Genomic DNA, 17,799 nt, shown 5'->3' with positions numbered 1-17,799 from the left:
TCTGATTATGCCCTCAATTTTTTTCTCTAGCACATCAGGTTTTCATAACAATAATAATACAATATAATATGTAATATAGTCATATTTATGAATTAAGGGTTAGGTTCAGCAACACTTGGATTTTTTTTTTTCCGGAAACGTCATCGCTGTGAATTACAATGCCGGGGTAAAATCCGCATTGCACACGCTTTTATAAGGTCAATCTTAAAAACCAAAAAAAATGAAAATATTTCCAAAAACTGATGCGCTCGCATGGAGATCAGAATCGAAAAATACATTTACGGACACATAAAGCCATCTCTGACTGAATTTTCCATTTGTCGCACATAAAAATCAACGAAGCATTCACAGGAGAGCGGAGCACAAAACGGCGATTGTGAAAGCCGGCCAATCTCGTGACTTCTTCGGGGCCAAAAAGCCGCGGCGGCAGCAGCAGACAGGACGAGGCAGACGAGGCGTTTTGGGATTGATTCGATTTAATGATTAGGACTCGGACGGACGGAAGGACGGGACAACCCGTCCCCTCTCTACAAACCGTCATTGTCGCATTCCTGAAGCAGAGCGCCGTCCACACAACAAGATGCCACATTCACAAATAACAACCAAAAAGACAAACAAAATTCCACGACGGGACCAAAAAAAATGACTAATAAAAATCCCTTCTTGTTGTTTTGGATGCATACTAGCGCTCATTCCGTGGAAAGCCATTTCAAGATTTAATCAATATCCTACGAGTGCGCTGAATTGTCCGGGGCACTACAACACTCTCTGTACTCACCGGTAAGACAATTCAGCGCACTAGTAGAACAACTACGTGTCACTTGTGAGCCACAACTGTAGACTAGTTGACAATGTGTGTGCTACTAGTGAAGCGCTAGATGTTAACTAGTCAAAATGGATGCCACTGCAGTTGTCTACTGGTGCACAGTTTTGCCTCACTAGAAGCATAGTTGCTCTACAAGTGCGCCTATAGTCGTACTACTAGCACGCCCTCTGGTCGTTGTACTAGTGTCCATAAATGTCATGCAGTAATGGGGAAAAAAATGTCACTAGTAAGTTCACTTTTTCTACTAGCACGCCCTGGTTGTCCTCTTTGTACGTACTAGTTCTACTAGTGCACCCTTGGCACTTGAATCGTTTTACTAGTGTGACCTAGCCATTCTACTAGTGCTTCTGACAAAGTAGTTGTTCTACTAAGGCACCCTAGAAATTTTACGGGTGCACTTTCGTCGTGCTACTTGTGCGCTTTTAATCCCTCCACTTGTGCACCTTTGTCTTTCTACTAGGGCGCTGGCATCATTCTACTAGTGCAGAGAAATGCCATGCAATAATAGAAGGAAGTAGCCATTCGACTAGTATGCCCTAGTTGTCACCAGTTGTTCTACTAGTGCACAGGAATGTCCGATCGTAGTGGAAAACTAGTAGCACAGTTGCTCCACTAGCGTGCCCTATTTGAAATGTTCATCAGTAGCAGAAAACTCGTCACTCGTAAGACAGTCGCTCGACTCGCGTGCGGACTTGTCTTGCCAATGAGGACAAAAAGTGTGCAGTACTTGCAGAGGGACAATTCAGCGCACTAGTAGGATGTCGAATAAACAAAACGGCTTGCCAGACTAGATCAAGTACAACATTCCTGCTCTAGGACCTTTGAGTACAAAAAGAACAAGACAAAAAACAAACATTTAAAAAAAAAAAAAAAAAAAAAAGTTGAGTAGTGGAGATGGGCAAGATAGGAAGTGAGGCGATAAGGAAGATGGATGCTCCGGTCTTCGGTTAGGGTGGGGGTGGGGGTGGAGGTTGGGGTGGGCGGGGCTTCGAGTGTTCCGCCTCACTCGCATCCCCTGTGGTGTTTGGCAGAGCTCGGAATGGAATCCATCCGTGCGTGTTTATTTGGACGTAGACCCCCCCCCCCCCCCAACCCGTCCCCCCACCTTCACCGTTCCCTTCTGATGTCGGCATGTGATGAGTGAATTGCCGTGCGGGGGGAGGGAGGGTCGGGGTTTGACACACATACACACACATGCACAGGCGGGTACGGTGGAACGCACCAATCAGGCTTGCCGAGCAGTCTCTGACTTGCGGCGCTTGTCGCAGTTTTTTGTTTTGAAAGCGTAGTCCGGAATAATCCGTACGCTCGGGAGTCCCGTTGTCGCGGCGGCGGGGGGGCGGGGCGGGGGCGGGAGGGTGGGCTCGATCAGTTGAAGCTTCGGGTTCGGGGGGGTTAGATGCTGGGCCGCTGGCGGGTGGTGTCGTACGAGCGCACCACCTGCGATTGGGACACCACGCCGTGCTCCTCCTGGGAGAAGGCGTAGCCGTCTGTGGATGGATGGGGGGTGGGGGGGGGGTTCAGCGTTAGCGGACCGATTTCCCCCTCCCATCGTCGGCGGCAACGGCGCCCGGCGTACTCACGCGTGACGGGCTGCTGCAGCGAGTTGGAGCGTCCGATGCTGGAGGGCGTCTTCCTAAAGACTCTTGTCAGCAGATGGGCACGTTCGTTTAGACTGCGAAGGAGACGTTTCCAAGGTTAAAAAAAAAAAAAAAAAAACAGGAGGGGCGGCGAAGGCGGGGGGTGGGGGGCACACACTTTAAGCGCTAACTATTGACTCTACTGGGTCAACATTTATTCTGTTTACTGTTGCAGAAAGCAGGTCGGGCAGCTTGGCGCACGGCGAAGCGGTTCAACAAGCGCGGCCTTGAGGACCACAACTGGAAAAAAAACGACACTTGACGTTGTGCGCGTGGTTTTTTTTTTTTTTTTTTGGTCGTTGTTCAAATACGCAGCTAAAGTCCAGTTTCACACGGAGGTTTAACTCGTTTTGTGATGTCAACTAATTTCTCACGAGTGTGCAGCTTTTTTTTTTTTCGTTTTGCGCCAGGGACCGGAATCGCGTCAAGATGTACGGAGCAGCAAATGAAAAAAGTCATCGGAAGTTGCCCAAGATTTCGTACGCGTGTGAATTCGTCAAATGAATTTGGCAAAAATAGTTCGTTTTTCTTCGGCCCAAGAGGAACAACGTCCAAAAATAATAGACGTCGGAAGTTGCCTCTGACTGAATTTGTCAAAGAAATTTGGGGAAAATGCCTCTAGTCATTCCAGTGAGATTCAAAGAATCAACTTTGCATAGTCGGCGTCTTCTTTGGGCTTTTCGTGAAACGAGCCTCAACAGGAACAACGAGCGAAAAGAATACAGTTCATATCGCAAGTTGCCCATGACTTTGTACAATTCCAAATTTGACCAAAATTCTAACCATCCAGAGTCAATCGGGCCTAAGCGTTCCAAACTGTGGAAACGTGCTTTTCATCAAACAGGACGTCCACAGTGGACTGGACCTCGGGCAACCGCATACCCCCCCCCCCCTCCAGTCCCCCCCTCAACTCTCGGAGAGGAAGACTGGACCCTCTGTGCGAAGACCACACGCCGTCACGGCTTCTCTCCTCTCCCGTCGAACAAAAATACCGAAGCGCCTCGCTCTTATTAACACCCCCTTCGAACGCCTCGTCGTCACGTCACCGCGAAGGTGACGTGGATGAATGGAGCTCTATGCACCAAAAACACAAGGGGAGGTTTCCTGGGAAGGGACGCTTTTAACCTGGGGAGGGGGTGGGCGGACGAAAATGTCTTTCGCCAAAGCAAATGATGTCTGTTCAATCGAATAACCTCAAAAGTCGATAAGACAAGCTTCAAAAGATTGTTTTGCTTGATTTTTTTACCACGTATCCCACAAGATACACTGCAAAAAAAACGGAACAAAGATTGAGTATCGTATATCAAGCTATGTGGCGCATTTGCGCGTTATCCATTTGTACCACAACAGTGTGCAGTTAGCTAGCTAGCTAGCTAGCCCTAAACCTTGACAACGAATATTTTCTGGGTACACAACGACTCAGTGTTGTTATTGAAGTTCCCAAGCTAGGAGGTAACGCCCCGGACGAGGCCGCCGCCTGTTCGCCGGCCAAGAGGAGCCTCAAAAGCCTGTTAGCTTGCGAGCTAGCTGGCGGCCGCTAGCGCCTCTCATCACAGTGTGGGCGCATACTGGGCTACGTAAATCGCTTTCCCACTGTGGCTTTTATGAGCTGTGCAAACGACAGACCAGAGATTTTATTTTAATATCCTCCGTTGCTCTGTATTATTTGGAATTCATCAAAAATTGGTGATTCTGCTGATGTTTTACACTCTAAAAACAGTTGGGTTCAAAATAACACAATTTGGGGGCCAAAAATTGGCCAATCCACTACTTGGGTCAATTTTGATCCAAAATCAAAACCCAAAAATTGGACTGTTGTGTGCAAAACAACGCAAGAAAGTGGGTCAAATTGACCCACTTTGTGAATCGGTCCGTTTTTGACCCCAAATTGTGTTATTTTTAACCCAACTGTTTTTAGGGTGTAGGTTTTTGCTTGGTATTGTTTGACTATCGATATCGAAGTACTTTATAAAAGTAATGTACCGAAGTCAAGAATTTTGATATTGCGACAACGTGTCGTCTAGCAGGGCTGCAACTAATGATTACTTCAATAATTGATGACATTTTTTTGTTTTTTTTTTGTTTGGCAACGTCAATTCGGCAAAACACATTTTTCTAAACATGTTCCCAAAGTCGCAAAGATGTCTTTTGGAACAACCGAGGGCTCTTTCCTGGGAACGTCAGCTTTTAAAGTGAAAGGCGGGGGGAGGGGGGAGGGGGGGGGTTTAGTCGTGAGTCTTCAGCCAAAGCAAATGATGTCCGTTCAATAGAGAAACATAAAGGATGAGCGCCATTTCAACTCCACCCTGGGGATTCTCCTCCTGCCTTTCCACATCTTTTCCCAGACTACAAACACAGATGTGCTCTTTTGACAATTTGCCGCCGCGCCGGACGCTATACTGTAACTCCTCTCATTCCGGATGATGAGTGGCAAGCTTCCTCGCCCCCGTTCGGACCTGATGAAAGCACACCTCGAGCCTCCGGGGGAGGTGGCGGGGGCACCGCCCGCTCATAAAAAAGCGGCTTGTCCGCGCATAAAGGAGCGTTTGAAGGAGCGGGCCGCTCATTCTCTGCTAAAAATCTGCGCAGCCGACGTGTTCGCGGCACCGTTTGGGATTTGGGAGCCAAACTACTGCTCACTTTCTCGCACCGCTACACGCACACAGCACACACAGAAGGTCTATCTCAAGACAACACACCAGGTCCGTGCAGCAGGTCAAATTGGTCCACCTAGGAAGCGTTTGAATTTTTGGGAAAAAAAAAAAAAAATTGAAACGATGAGCATGCAAATAAAGGGTGAAAGGTCTTTAGAGGTCAGAGGTCACACAGCGGGACAGTTGACACGCGGGAGCTACTACCTCCGCGCGCCGCCTCTACGGGACCTCGGCCTTGCCGTTGGTTCTGCTGATGATGATTACAGTTATCATGGAGGGACGTTATTCACCATAGGTAGGCTTGACTTTATGGCAACACTCAAATTGAAAGTAAATAGATAAATACATACAAACAAAAGAATGGGATTTTTAACTCATTCTTTGCCAGACATTTTCAGACCCACTTTTACTCTAACGTTTGAAAAAAAGCACAAATAATGTCCAATACAAAATGTGCACAATATACACAAATCTTTTGTCACTGACGTAATTCTAAACGATGAAAACAAATCCAAATTTTAGTAACAATACATCGAAATGACAAAATAATTTTCAACTATTTTGGTGGCGCATCATGTGTCCGAACCCTGAGCCGGTTGACCGAACGCGAATGGTGGCCTGCTGTGGTCAAGGTGCCGTACCTGCGTCCGCTGGCGTCCCTCAGCACGGCCGCGCCCGGGTCCACGGCGCGCGCCTCCAGCTCCTGCACCTCCTCCAGCAGCGACTTCCTCACCGAGCGACGCGTCCTGCGCACAAATGTGGCCGTTGCTTAAAACATATCAATGCGCGTGCGTGGCGCCTTCGCATTCGTACGCTTTACTTACGCCGCCCAAACAAAGTCCTTGAGTAAACACACGGCGGGCACCAGGAGCAGACCTAACCAGAAGTACCAGCACTGCATTACACTGCCCGCCTGCCAGGACGACACACAGTTAGTTTTAATTTTCATACGATACTTTGTATTGTAAAAATTCCATTGAAATGGACGCTTCAAAACAAAATGGCCGACTTCCGGTTCAATTCCTGGCATGGGTCCTTGAGAGTTTTTCACGCGGCGTGTTCCGATTACGGATGGAACGATGAATCGAAAATCGATTCGCCCCGATTAATCGACTCGATCAGTCGAACATCGAGTCGATCGGTAAGGCAAATTTTCCCAACCTATCGAGTTGTGCTGGAATTTTCCCAAAATGGCTCCTCCAAACCAAAATGGCTGACTTCCTGTCTAATTTCATTCACGGGCCCTCGAGAGTTTTTCATGCGCCCTGCTTTGATAGACATGTCTACCCAGTTTTATGCTGATCCATGCAACGTGTGTCAGGGGCTCATTTTTCAAACTTTCCAGTCGCCCTTTGTGTATCCTTTTTCATGACTAAGCCACCAAACGGTCATCCAAGTTTTGACGCCACGCTCCGGCCGCATTAGCAACAAAAAAAAAAACAAAAACAACAAAAAAAAAGCTTTGCGATGCGTCTGTCTAGTATATCCGCTTCTGATTGGGGCTCGTTTGGACAAATTCCCAGGTCGGGGTTGGTCAAGGTACGAGCGCTGGAAGCTGCTGCGTTGTAGAAGGAACGATGGAGTCCACACAGATCATTTGGTCCCCTCTGGGGAAGGACGAGATGAAGACGCGGAAAACTATGAGGAAATAATTCTGGCAACCAGAAATGATAGCACAAACCCATCCAACTAGGAGTTTGAGTTATTAGTCACCGTCGGGACACAAATGGACTTGGACTCAAGTAGAAACCTACAGTATACAGTAGTGAGCCGCACGATTAAATGACATAAAAAGATCACAAAATTAAAAAAAAAAAAAAAATAGATACCGTCAAGGGTTTCTTGACGCCGCAATAATGGTTGCGGGGGTCTCGTCTGACCATTCCGCAGTCAGACGGAGCAGCTGCTGGGATATTTGAGCGCATTCCGGATCCCTGACACAAATTGAATTAATGGGCTGAGAGGGAGCCCAGCCCCAAAAGTCCCTTCCGCCTCACCTCAAGCCCCCCCCCCCCTCCCGCCGTCTTTATAATCCCTATAACGACTCTCTCAATCAAACCGGCGTCCCTCCTCGGCAGCAGGAGCAACAGCAGCCCAACCTCTTAAGTCAACACCTCCGCAAAGGGCAGTAAAAGACGTGGGGGGGGGGGGGGGGGAATCGAGGAGGTTCGGGTGACAAGCGGCAGGTGCAGGACGCCAGTCCCCGCTTACGCCCATCCCCGGGGGGCACCCGACACGGAACACCCAGGAAGAGAGTCTTGACGAGGCACTATAATGATGAACTACTTACTAGAGCTAATATAGCTAAGTCGTACTATAGCTAGCGTTTAGCCGTAACAGAACTTCAGCCCTTTTCACACTGCACTTAGCAGTCCAAACCAGCGGCAAACGTGTCCGTGTTTACTCCCTGGGAGACATTTCGCTGGCAACTGGCAACAGTTGATTTCAGGAGCTTTACCTGGCCTAGCATGTCGGGGGCCAAGGGGAAGGTGGGCCAGATGGACGAGTAGACCCCGAAAAAGACCAGCCACAGGAGCATGCTTCCCCACACGGCCAGGTGGGAGAACTGGACACAAGAGGATGACGAGGTCAAACGGTGCAAATAGTCGACGCTCCCAATATAGTTGTGTGATGTGCTGCGAGGTCACGCGGCCTCAATTCCAGTCATAAAAGCGGCCAAAAATGTCCATCTGTGTGTTGTGTTCCCGTTTCCACGCTCAGCTGTTGGCTGGCATGTCCTGTGGAAATGCATCTGGCGTGCCGGGCAAACTTTTAGCGGCCCCGCTTCCGTGTTCACGGCGCTAGCAATGCGCGCTTCGTGTCCGCCCGCGGCTGTTTAGCATCAAATGTGTCAAACACCTGATCTGTTCCACATGTCTCATGATACAGGAGGTGGAATTATATTCCATTACTACAGTGTGAGTGACGAAAAAATGTCTGATTCTGTTAAAAAGGAAAATATCAATCATGCTGAGGAAAAAACGTTTTAAAAAATTATATATATATATATATTAGTGCTGTCAAGCGATTTTTTAAACTAATTAATCGCAAACTTTTCTATAATTTATCGCGATTAATCGCAGAGGGAAGCTGCCACGGGAAGTAAATAAAACTGAGTTAATTTTTTTTAATTCGTTAAAAAATTTAAATTAATCCCCACAGTTAATGCTTTAATTTTGACAGCCCTAATAAATAAATATATATATACATATACACAACGCAATACAAGACAATCCCATTTTATTTATACAGCGCATTTCATTCCAGCTGGAGCTGTAACAAAGCACTTTACAAATCAATAAATAATATATCAAATATAAATAAAAATCTTAATAAAGAAAGGCAATAAATTAACATAAAACACTATATACAATTGACACCGGAAAAAAGCTGAAACTTTCAGTTCCGATATATATATGTATATAGTTCCATATAAAAAGGGCCTGGTAAAAACATTTGTAAGTGAATCGCATTTTTTCCGATTACATTTCCTTCCACTTGTTGGCCTTTCAATACGAGCGTAATTCACAGCGGGCGGTTTCTTGGGGCGTGGGGGTGCGTGGGGGGGGGGGGGGGGGTGAGGAGTCTCAGTGCGCTTACCCGGGTCCAAGCGGTGGTCTCCATTCCAGCTTTTAGACACACTGTGACGACGACATACTGCAGACACAACCATTGACAAATGGTCTTAGATCGCTGGCGCGCTACACGCACAAAAATACCTCTAAAGTTCTCCCGGGATGTTTGGGAGGAACATTTCGATTGTGTGTGTCAGACGGAGACGGGAAGAGAACCTCTTCTGCGCCCCCACCCCCGCCCCCCTCGAGGAAGAGGCAAAAGTCCAGCAGATACAGGATTGTGCAAAAAAAGGGGAAAACTCACCGTGTAGACCATGTTTCCGACAAAAAGGTAGTCGTTGCCCTGACCGTTTTTGAAGGGCGAGTCTGTGCACAGAGACACAAAAACACATGAGTGTTAAGGTAAAAAAAAAAAAAAAAAAAAAAAAAAAAAGGAATAACCTCATTAATATTAAAGGGAAAACAGAAAAGTTGTAATTTTACAAGAATTATTTTTTTTCAAGTCAAATTTTGATTTTTTTTAAATAGTTAAAAAATCTTAGTTAAAAAATATTGAGAATGAGAGTAATATTCAACAAAAAAAAAACAAATCTGAATTTGGTAAAAAAAACTAATTTCACCCCCTGCCCACAAAAATCTAATATTAAAAAAAATATTATTTTTTTTAAAAAATGAGAATGAGAGTGTAATATTAAATGAAAAAAAGTTGGAGTATTTAATGAGAATTAGATCATTTTAATTTTAAGAAAGACTTCATTTTCAACAAAAAAGTAGCCATCAATTAAGCTGTAATATAATAAAAAAACATTTTTAAACAAGTCACAATATCCCAACAATAAAACCAATCTTTCAAGAGAAATACCAATAACAGTATTTTGTAACACTCTGAAAACTTTTTTTTTTTTTTCAAGAACTAAAGAGGTGATTGAAAAAAAAAATCTGCCTAAATGACCGCAAACACTGACACACTCACCGTGCTCTAACATCTTGAGAGGAAACCAAAAGAGAATAATCGAGTGAATCAGTGCGTTGATACAGTGACCCCAGAACACCTGAAGACACACACATACACACACACACACACACGCGCACACACATTAAAAAAAACACCTTGCACACACACAGACGTGAATATTGAACACATGTACGACCGACTGCAGCCACCGAAAGAAAGACTTCCTTATCCGGCACCTATGAATCTCCCGAGTGTCGCCATGGAAACGGCTCAGGCCCGCCCCTCTCGGACGCTTTTGTTTACTCGCCTGCTGTGCCAAACAAACAGCGCTCGCCAAGACCGCGCCAGCGCAGAGCAAGACCGCGTGTGTGTTTGCGTGTGCGTGCGTGCGAGCACCTTGGTGTTGAAGCCCTCGGCATTCTGGGTGATCCGGTAGAGTTGAGGGAAGCGCAGCATGTTCTGCTGGCTGCACGGCCGGTCGAAGATGCCCAAAGTGAACGGAGGCAGGGCTGTGAATATCTGGAAAACAAACACACGCACACACACACACACACAAAGCATGAATTGAATGAATTCTTCCAAGAAAAATATGCCTTATTTTTCCAAGTGGTATTGAAAATGGATCATTTAGAAGTTATAAACATACAGGAGAAATAGGTGGTAATATTGTAATATAAAAAAGGTGGATTGAAAAAAAAAAAGTTTCAATATTACAGGTAAAACAAAAAAAAAAAAAAAAAGGTGTGTTTGTAAAAATGTCCGAGTCCGCTGAGGAGCCGGCAAGCCGGGCGGTTGATGGCTACTCACCACGTTGTAGAGGCCGATGCACCAGCGCTCGAAGAGGATCTGTCCCGAGAAGCCGTTGACGAAGGCGAACCACAGCTGAGGACGGACACAAAACAACAGCGACACGCACACGGGTCAGGAGAACCTCACTCGCCGTCGGGAGACATTTCGGGAGCACTGCTTCCTGCTTTTGCCCCGTTGTCGTCCACTTGAACAAACGCCGCCTGGCTACGAAGGACTTTGATTTGGATATTCGGCAAACAGTCCATTTACGATACAATGATAATACAACTTTATTTATACAGCGCATTTCATAACAGCTACAGCTGGAACTAAGGAAAAATGTATTCATCCCCTTCAAGAATTAAATCATACTTAAATTTTTTTTAATTTTTGTCAAGAAGTGTTTTTCAGGGAAAAGTTTTTTTTTTTTTCAAGAATACATATCTTTCGAGAATCAAGTGTTTTTTTTCCAAGAATAATAAAAAAAAAAAAAAATTTCATCGTAATAGCCCCCCCGGATGCTCTAGTCCAAACACACATACATGTACAAACACAACACACACGGGGCACAGTAGTGTGCCATGAGGAACACCTGCTGGCATCCTTAATGTCAGACAGACAGTTTGGGGGGGGGGTTGTTGGGGTTGCGGGGGGTTGCGGGGGAGTGGGTCGGGGGGCACAGCTGACAGCCCCCCTCCCCCTCTCATAGCAGACAAGCAAGGGCAGCTGACCTCACACACACACACGCACACACACAGAGTTAAGAGCCTCAAACGGGAGGGAAGCCCTTTTCCTATCCGGGGGGGCCTTCAGTTGCCATGACGGCGGCCATGCTACAAAATATATTGCTCAAACATGACAAAATCGCAAATATTAGGAAGATTGTTATAAAATACACAACAATGTATATTAGCCCCCTAAAGTAAAACAAGATTTTGCACCCCGCCCATGACCCCCGCCCCCCCCCCCCCTCCCCCCCCCCCCCCCCCCCCATAATAGGGCCACTTTCTGTGAGCACACACACACAATGCTGATTGTCGGAGCCACGACTATCTAAACATTTGGCCTGTGCATCGGAGACAGAAAGCAGACGCCACCGGGGCGCCTCGTCCATCACTGTCAAGCGAGTCGGGCAACAGCTGCAAAACAATCTCCATTCGTGCAACCGTCCGCGTGCGTTGCGTGCGTTGCGGGCGGTCGGTACCTCGATGATGTAGAGCACCACGTTCTTGTAAAAGCAGTAGAGGATGCACTTGGTGACGCGGTTGTAGCTCCACGCGCCGTGCACCAGCAGCAGCTTCTCCAGGTATGAGAACTGGCAACCGCACACACGCACGCATTCACACGATTACGATCGATGCAATACTGCCAAGCTAAAGTTGAGCACTAGCTTAATGCTAACGCTAAATGGCATCTATGTTGCAGCGCCAGACAATATAAACCTATTCAGTCATGTACTCTTTATCCTCTGCGTAGAACGAGTCATATTCCAAAAATGAGAATATGTATGTGTACTTTTGAACATTTGAACATACATATATATTTTTTTTTTTTTGGGGGGGGGTACGACTGTAAATGTACTTAATTAAAAGAGTCCCATTTCCGTGAAGTAGCCAGACTATGACCAATAAGAAGGGGAAAGTGCAGACGAGCGTCGCCATGATCGGCAGGCAGATTGTGAGACGAGCCCCGGGGGGGCTGCCAGATAAACAACAGTGGAAAATGACACCACACGCATGCGTGCGTGCGTGCGTGTATGTGTGTGTGTCACACTGACAAGATAAACTCTGCAATTAAGGCTTGAAATTCCTTTTGTCTTCCATTTTATCTGCTTTGGGGAATTTCAAACCCTGACAATGATGGAAATGAGGCTGCTTTAAGCATTTTGCATCGTTAGTGTCAGTGTAATTTTTTTTTTTGGGGGGGTGTACGTCTTATTCCCTTTTTATTAGGTTCTTTTATTTTATTGTTATTTCTCATTTTCTCATTTTTGAAGTTAAGTTTGACGGGTCAAAAATGTTAATGCTGGAAAAAATACATTTTTGGACACACCACTGAAACACTGTAAAAAAAAAGACAAAAATTAATAAATAAAAATAATAATTAATAAATTATATATATATATATATATATATATATATATATATATAAATAATAAATAAAAAAATAATTGATCAGTATGAAATAAAATATTGTGACTATGACGTTAGCGAGCAGCGGGGCGCACCTGCGCGATGGAGTAGTCGGAGGAGTTGGTGGCCTGCATGCCCTCGTTGCCGCTGATGCCCACGCCCACGTGCGCCGTCTGGATCATGCCCACGTCGTTGGCGCCGTCGCCGATGGCCAGCGTGATGGCCTTCACGTGCTTCTTCACCATGTCCACGATTTCAGACTTCTGCAGCGGCGACACTCTGCCGCACACACAAAAATACAAGTTTTGGAATCGTGGGAAATATTTGGCGCCACAGGAACTAGGAAAACGAAAGAACTCAGTCGACTTCATTATCAGTCAGACTCTCTTTTGCTAGGTTTTTTTCCTGTGTGTTTGTGTGTGTGTGTGCGTGTGTGAGCCTCAGGTGCTCCTCCACCCTCTTGACCTGAACGCATCACCGATCCCTGACGACAACCGGTTCTGTCTGTCCACAGACAATGGCAAGGCTCCATCACGAGAAGCTTCCCTTGAGGGGTACTCAGAGAGCAGTGAGGTCATAGGGGAGTGGCAAAACTCAAAATCCCGTTGAGATCTTTTCAATTTGAAATCAAAACGTGACACTTTGCTCTGTTAGCAATCTAAAGTCAAAATTACGCTAAAATTTGGAATTCATGGAACAGTGAAGAAAAACGCTAATATTTCAATAAAAATTTAGTAGACGACGGAACTTGATTGTAAAACTGGTGCAGTTCACAACTGAAAGTGATTAAAGGGTAAAAAAGACAGATTGTCAATAAGAGAAACGTGATGGTCGTCAGTTTAATCCCGTTAGCGTCGTGGGTATGTACAAGTTTGCGTTTATTCATGCACATTTCTGCAAAGTGATCATTTGGAAAGATGATAATTTTGTGACGTCGGGACTTCGCTAATTTCGTTAGCACGATGACGATTGACTGCGGTAGCAGTTGAGGTCATGTTAGGTTATCCAGTTTATTTGCGAATGTAGTGACTCATATAGACTATCAATTTCCTTGTAACATCTATACATGGTGTGAAGTGAAAGTGAAGCGAAACTAAAGGGCAGTTCACCAGCTAGCATGAGATGCTAACGTAGCGGGCCACATCTTCACGCAGTGCCTTCACGTTTACCGTCAATTTAAACTACTTGACGATGGAATTTTCAATATTTCCAAGCATTCAAATTCAAATCGATGTTAAACAATGGCCATCTTGGTGGGAAGCAGCCATTTTGGAAACGGAGATGAAGTACAGACAATAGGAAGCCGGCGGTTTGTTTGCAAGGCCTTGGAGAGCAAGAGTCCGGATACAGCCTGGAAATGCAATGAGTCAATTACTTCCCTCCTGCCCGCACACACACACACACACACACACTCACTCTCTCTTTCACACACAAACACACACACATGTACAAGACAAGCAGTGGAAACTCTTTTGTTAAGGTTTACAGCTGCTTGTGAGTGGAAACTTCATGGGGGAAAAAAAAAAAAGGGAACAGGAAGTAAACATTCAGCATGGAAGCCATCACTACCCTGTCACATAAACACATATAATGGAAGCAATCCCACCCGCCCGGTCAACCCCCGTAACGTTCCCCACCGGCAGCAGATGACCGCCTTGCACGACAGGGCCAGGTCCAGGAAGGCTTGGCGCAGCTCGAAGGACAGCGCGTACTTGAGGGTCTGGCCGTCGATGACCAGCGCCAGCTCGTTCTCCTTCCGCAGCGAGTCGCCCAGGGATGAGCAGTGGGCGGTCAGGGTGGAGCGGGTGGCCTGGAAAAACGCACGCATCAGACTCGGATTCCAGCAAGAAAAGCTCAGCTGAACATCTACCGCACCGCACCGCACCGTCTTCCAGGCAGAAAATCGGGTGCAGTGACAGGCTGAGAAAATCCTTCCTCCCCAATGCCACACTATCTTAATTTGGCATTAAATCAACATTTTTTTTCTTCTTTTTTTTTTTTTTTTTTTTTTTAAATCTGAAACTAAAATAACATACAATTTAGAATCCTTTTTTAAAAAATAAACGTTTTATTATTTATTTCTTTTTTAAACACAGAATTAAAAAAAACCCCAAGAAATCAGAAAAAACAAATACAGAAATAACTATATTTACAATTCCCATTTTTAGCCATTTTGTCATTTCTGTCGACCGAAAATGACATCACAGATGTTCAGGGCTCAGGTAACGACCAATCACGGCTCAGCTTCAGAAAACAGGTCTGCCGTGATTGGTCGTTACCTGAGCCCTGAGTAGTTGTGATGTCACTTTCAATTGACAGAAGTGACAAAATGGCCGCCCCCAGAGATGGCTCAAAACGGGTGGATTGACTCTTATTCCACAAACGCAATATTCATCAGAATGCCTTGTTTCAACTAGTGGGCATGCATAGAACATATTCTTGAAAAAAATATGTTTGGGTTGACTTCACTTTAAATCATTTTAATTCCAAATTTTGCCTCTGCTGCGGTTGAGCCACGTCGTGTTCGTTCCTGCGCAACTGGGCGGAAGCGGACGACTTATCTCTCCCGCATGTATGTCCCGCACCAGCACGGGCACATGAACACACGTGTTTTTCAGCACGCACATACAGACACTTTTGAGCCGGAGAACTGTGACAACCTGTAATCTGCTGTTAATCCCTTCATTATGTTTGTGTTTTGCTTTCGGGGGGGCGTAAAGGTGAATGCAAACAGGAATTCCGGCATACAAAGAAAAACATACAGCCCCGGGCTGAGAAAACATGAGCGGGAATATTTGGGAGGAGGAGGAGGGACACATGTGCGGGACTGTTTGGGAAGGCGAAGAAAGAAAGGCCGCATTGTTCGCGTGATTGTGTTGTGGGCTTGCGTGTGTTTTTGCGGCGCTTTCGGGTCCTCGAAATGAGAACGGAGCTATGATGGCGCTTCGCTCATCCGTATTCACGGTGCGAGGGTGTTGGACGAATTAGATATAAGACATTGTCTTTTTCTGACGAATTAAAATCGATTTGCGCAATCCAGTTCTCAAATAGCATCGCATCTTAGCTTAGCATCTTAAAACACATGTTTCATAATTTATGCAAAGCTCCTAAAAATAGTTCAAATGATTTGAATATTCACGCATTTTGATATGCGGTGCTAATGTTGCATATTAAGAGCATTTGTAGGTTAAATGTGACCAATTCCTTTTCTCCCAAGTGTTGCTTGTATGACAGTTTGAAGTGTGGTGCTTTCTCTGGAATCCATTTTAGTCGCCAGGCAACCAGCACGCCCTACAGGGGCCGCTTTAATAGCCCCATAACCCGAATCAAGAGCCCATTAGGGCTTGTTTTGCACTCTCGTTAAACGCTTAAATGGCGGACTAGCTCCGATTTCTCACGTGTTCTCACAGTTTTGCCGGCAACAGACGTTTGATGTCGTCTTTCCGGACATCCTGTGTGTCACATTGTGCGATCGTGTGAAACCTACTTCAATTGCACGCAAATGATGTATTTGCCAGACGGTTTTGGACCGTTGAATAATTGGTTTGAGCCAACTTGATTGCGCTGACATTATCATCGACCGACACCGAATTTTAGATTTGCACTTGTTGAGTGGAGTAAAAGAAATACTGAGCTTTCCAAGTACCGCGATCATGATCGATATTAAAATGCAGCGGCATCATAGGCTTGAGTACTAAAAAATATTTTAACTATTATTTCATAATATTCTATGATTATGTAAAATAATATTTTAGGTTTAAAAGTTTAAAATATTTTATTTACGGTATATTTTGTTTGCATTTTTTTTAATTCTCATTGAATTATAGTTGTATTTTTGTATTTTTTCATTTTATTATTTCTTTACTTCAGTGATATTGTTTTGAGTTATTACATTTTTTAAAGATTTTTTTTTTCAAATTTAAATTGGATATTTTTTTAATCCATGTACATTTTAAGGAAAAAATCGCAATGAAACTTCTCATTTCAAATGCATTAAATTGAAAATGCAGTCAGGATTAAATAAACATAAAAAAAACAGTAAAAATGCAAAAATAGTCAAAATCACTTTAAATAGTTCCATTCCAGCAATTCCCTTCAAATTCAGAATGTAACATCATATGACTTCTTTTAATTGATCTGAAAAACAATAACAAAAACGCTGCGTTCTCATGCCAGCCTCGAACTCATCCAAGACTCACGGTGGCACCAAAACAAACAAACCGCAAAAAAGTCTGCGCCGCGCTTTCTTGCATAGATCAAAGGCGAGATGAGGGAAAAAATGCCCGACTAAGTACCTTTCTCACGCTAAATTACCTCTTATTTTTAGACGCCTCGCCACTGAGGGAAAAGGCTGCCTTACTCATTTGATTGCGCCTTTTTTTTAATCCTCCAAACTAAATATTGACTTATCGCATGCATCTGAGCTCGAAGAGGCTGGAAAAACACACACGCACGCACACGCACACACACACACTCACAGTCTGCAGTAAATTTTATCTGGATTATATTAGGATGCCTACATAGCCCAGACATGGAGGCGGGTTTGGTACAATTTGGAGGCCTACCAACATTCTGTGGAAGAATATGTCCCAAAAGTCACCCTAACAACAACATCACATGAGACTTCAGCAAATCACGTGAGATTTCACGTGGGAGTCAAAAGATAAGTGTGTTTTGATACTGTTAGTGGTATCGATAACTTTATGATAGCTGTAATGACTTCATTAGGACCGAAACGACACTAATGCAGATATCAATTACCGATACCAGTGTTAACATAACCAATATGATACTGTTTCTGGTATCAATGAAAAGGAGACGAGTAGGTAAAAAGGCTACAATCACCGATACCGTTCATATCTGGAAAAAACATTAGTAATGATAACCGACACAAACCTGAACATGATCTGTTATCACTGATATCAATACTGACATTGAGTTTAATATGACAATACGATACTACTATCGACAACTGATGCAAACAATTAATTGATATAATACTAAGTACCAGAAGTCGCTATCACCAATGTATACACTGATATCAATAACGACTTTAATATAACCGATATGATACCATCAGTGATATCATCAACGGATACAAATGTGAACATGAGTGACGCGATACCATGTAAAACAGGCTGCTATCACCAATATAAAAACCGACGCTGCAGTATGACCAATACGATACCACTATCGATAACCGATGCAAAAATGAACTGATATATTAC

General features: G+C 44.7%; 1 protein-coding gene across 14 annotated transcripts in view; it reads right to left on the bottom strand.

Moving 5' to 3' along the window:
- Window positions 1-458: 458 nt before the first annotated feature.
- The window catches only part of atp8a2 (ATPase phospholipid transporting 8A2), a 39,813-nt gene continuing 22,472 nt past the window's right edge, over window positions 459-17,799 (bottom strand). For 13 of the 14 annotated variants that reach the window (XM_086020768.1, XM_086020755.1, XM_086020756.1 and 10 more), the window contains 13 exons: window positions 14,209-14,381; window positions 12,667-12,850; window positions 11,644-11,754; window positions 10,458-10,532; window positions 10,047-10,169; window positions 9,669-9,747; window positions 9,000-9,061; window positions 8,721-8,777; window positions 7,579-7,686; window positions 5,945-6,033; window positions 5,762-5,866; window positions 2,410-2,501; window positions 459-2,316 (listed from right to left, as the gene is read on the bottom strand). In XM_086020768.1, coding sequence (XP_085876894.1) covers window positions 2,222-2,316; window positions 2,410-2,501; window positions 5,762-5,866; window positions 5,945-6,033; window positions 7,579-7,686; window positions 8,721-8,777; window positions 9,000-9,061; window positions 9,669-9,747; window positions 10,047-10,169; window positions 10,458-10,532; window positions 11,644-11,754; window positions 12,667-12,850; window positions 14,209-14,381 — 1,353 coding nt within the window. In that variant the 3' untranslated portion in view covers window positions 459-2,221. Of the gene's footprint in view, window positions 2,317-2,409; window positions 2,502-5,165; window positions 5,197-5,761; window positions 5,867-5,944; window positions 6,034-7,578; window positions 7,687-8,720; window positions 8,778-8,999; window positions 9,062-9,668; window positions 9,748-10,046; window positions 10,170-10,457; window positions 10,533-11,643; window positions 11,755-12,666; window positions 12,851-14,208; window positions 14,382-17,799 lie in introns of all 14 variants that reach the window. The other variant, XR_015084246.1, reaches the window with a different exon arrangement.

This window comes from Filicampus tigris, chromosome 21, assembly GCF_054856515.1.
Source record: "Filicampus tigris isolate MCC_2025a chromosome 21, RoL_Ftig_1.0, whole genome shotgun sequence".
NCBI lineage: Eukaryota > Metazoa > Chordata > Actinopteri > Syngnathiformes > Syngnathidae > Filicampus > Filicampus tigris.
The sequence above is the reverse complement of the archived record's forward strand: the minus strand, read 5'-3'. Positions and strand labels throughout refer to the sequence as shown.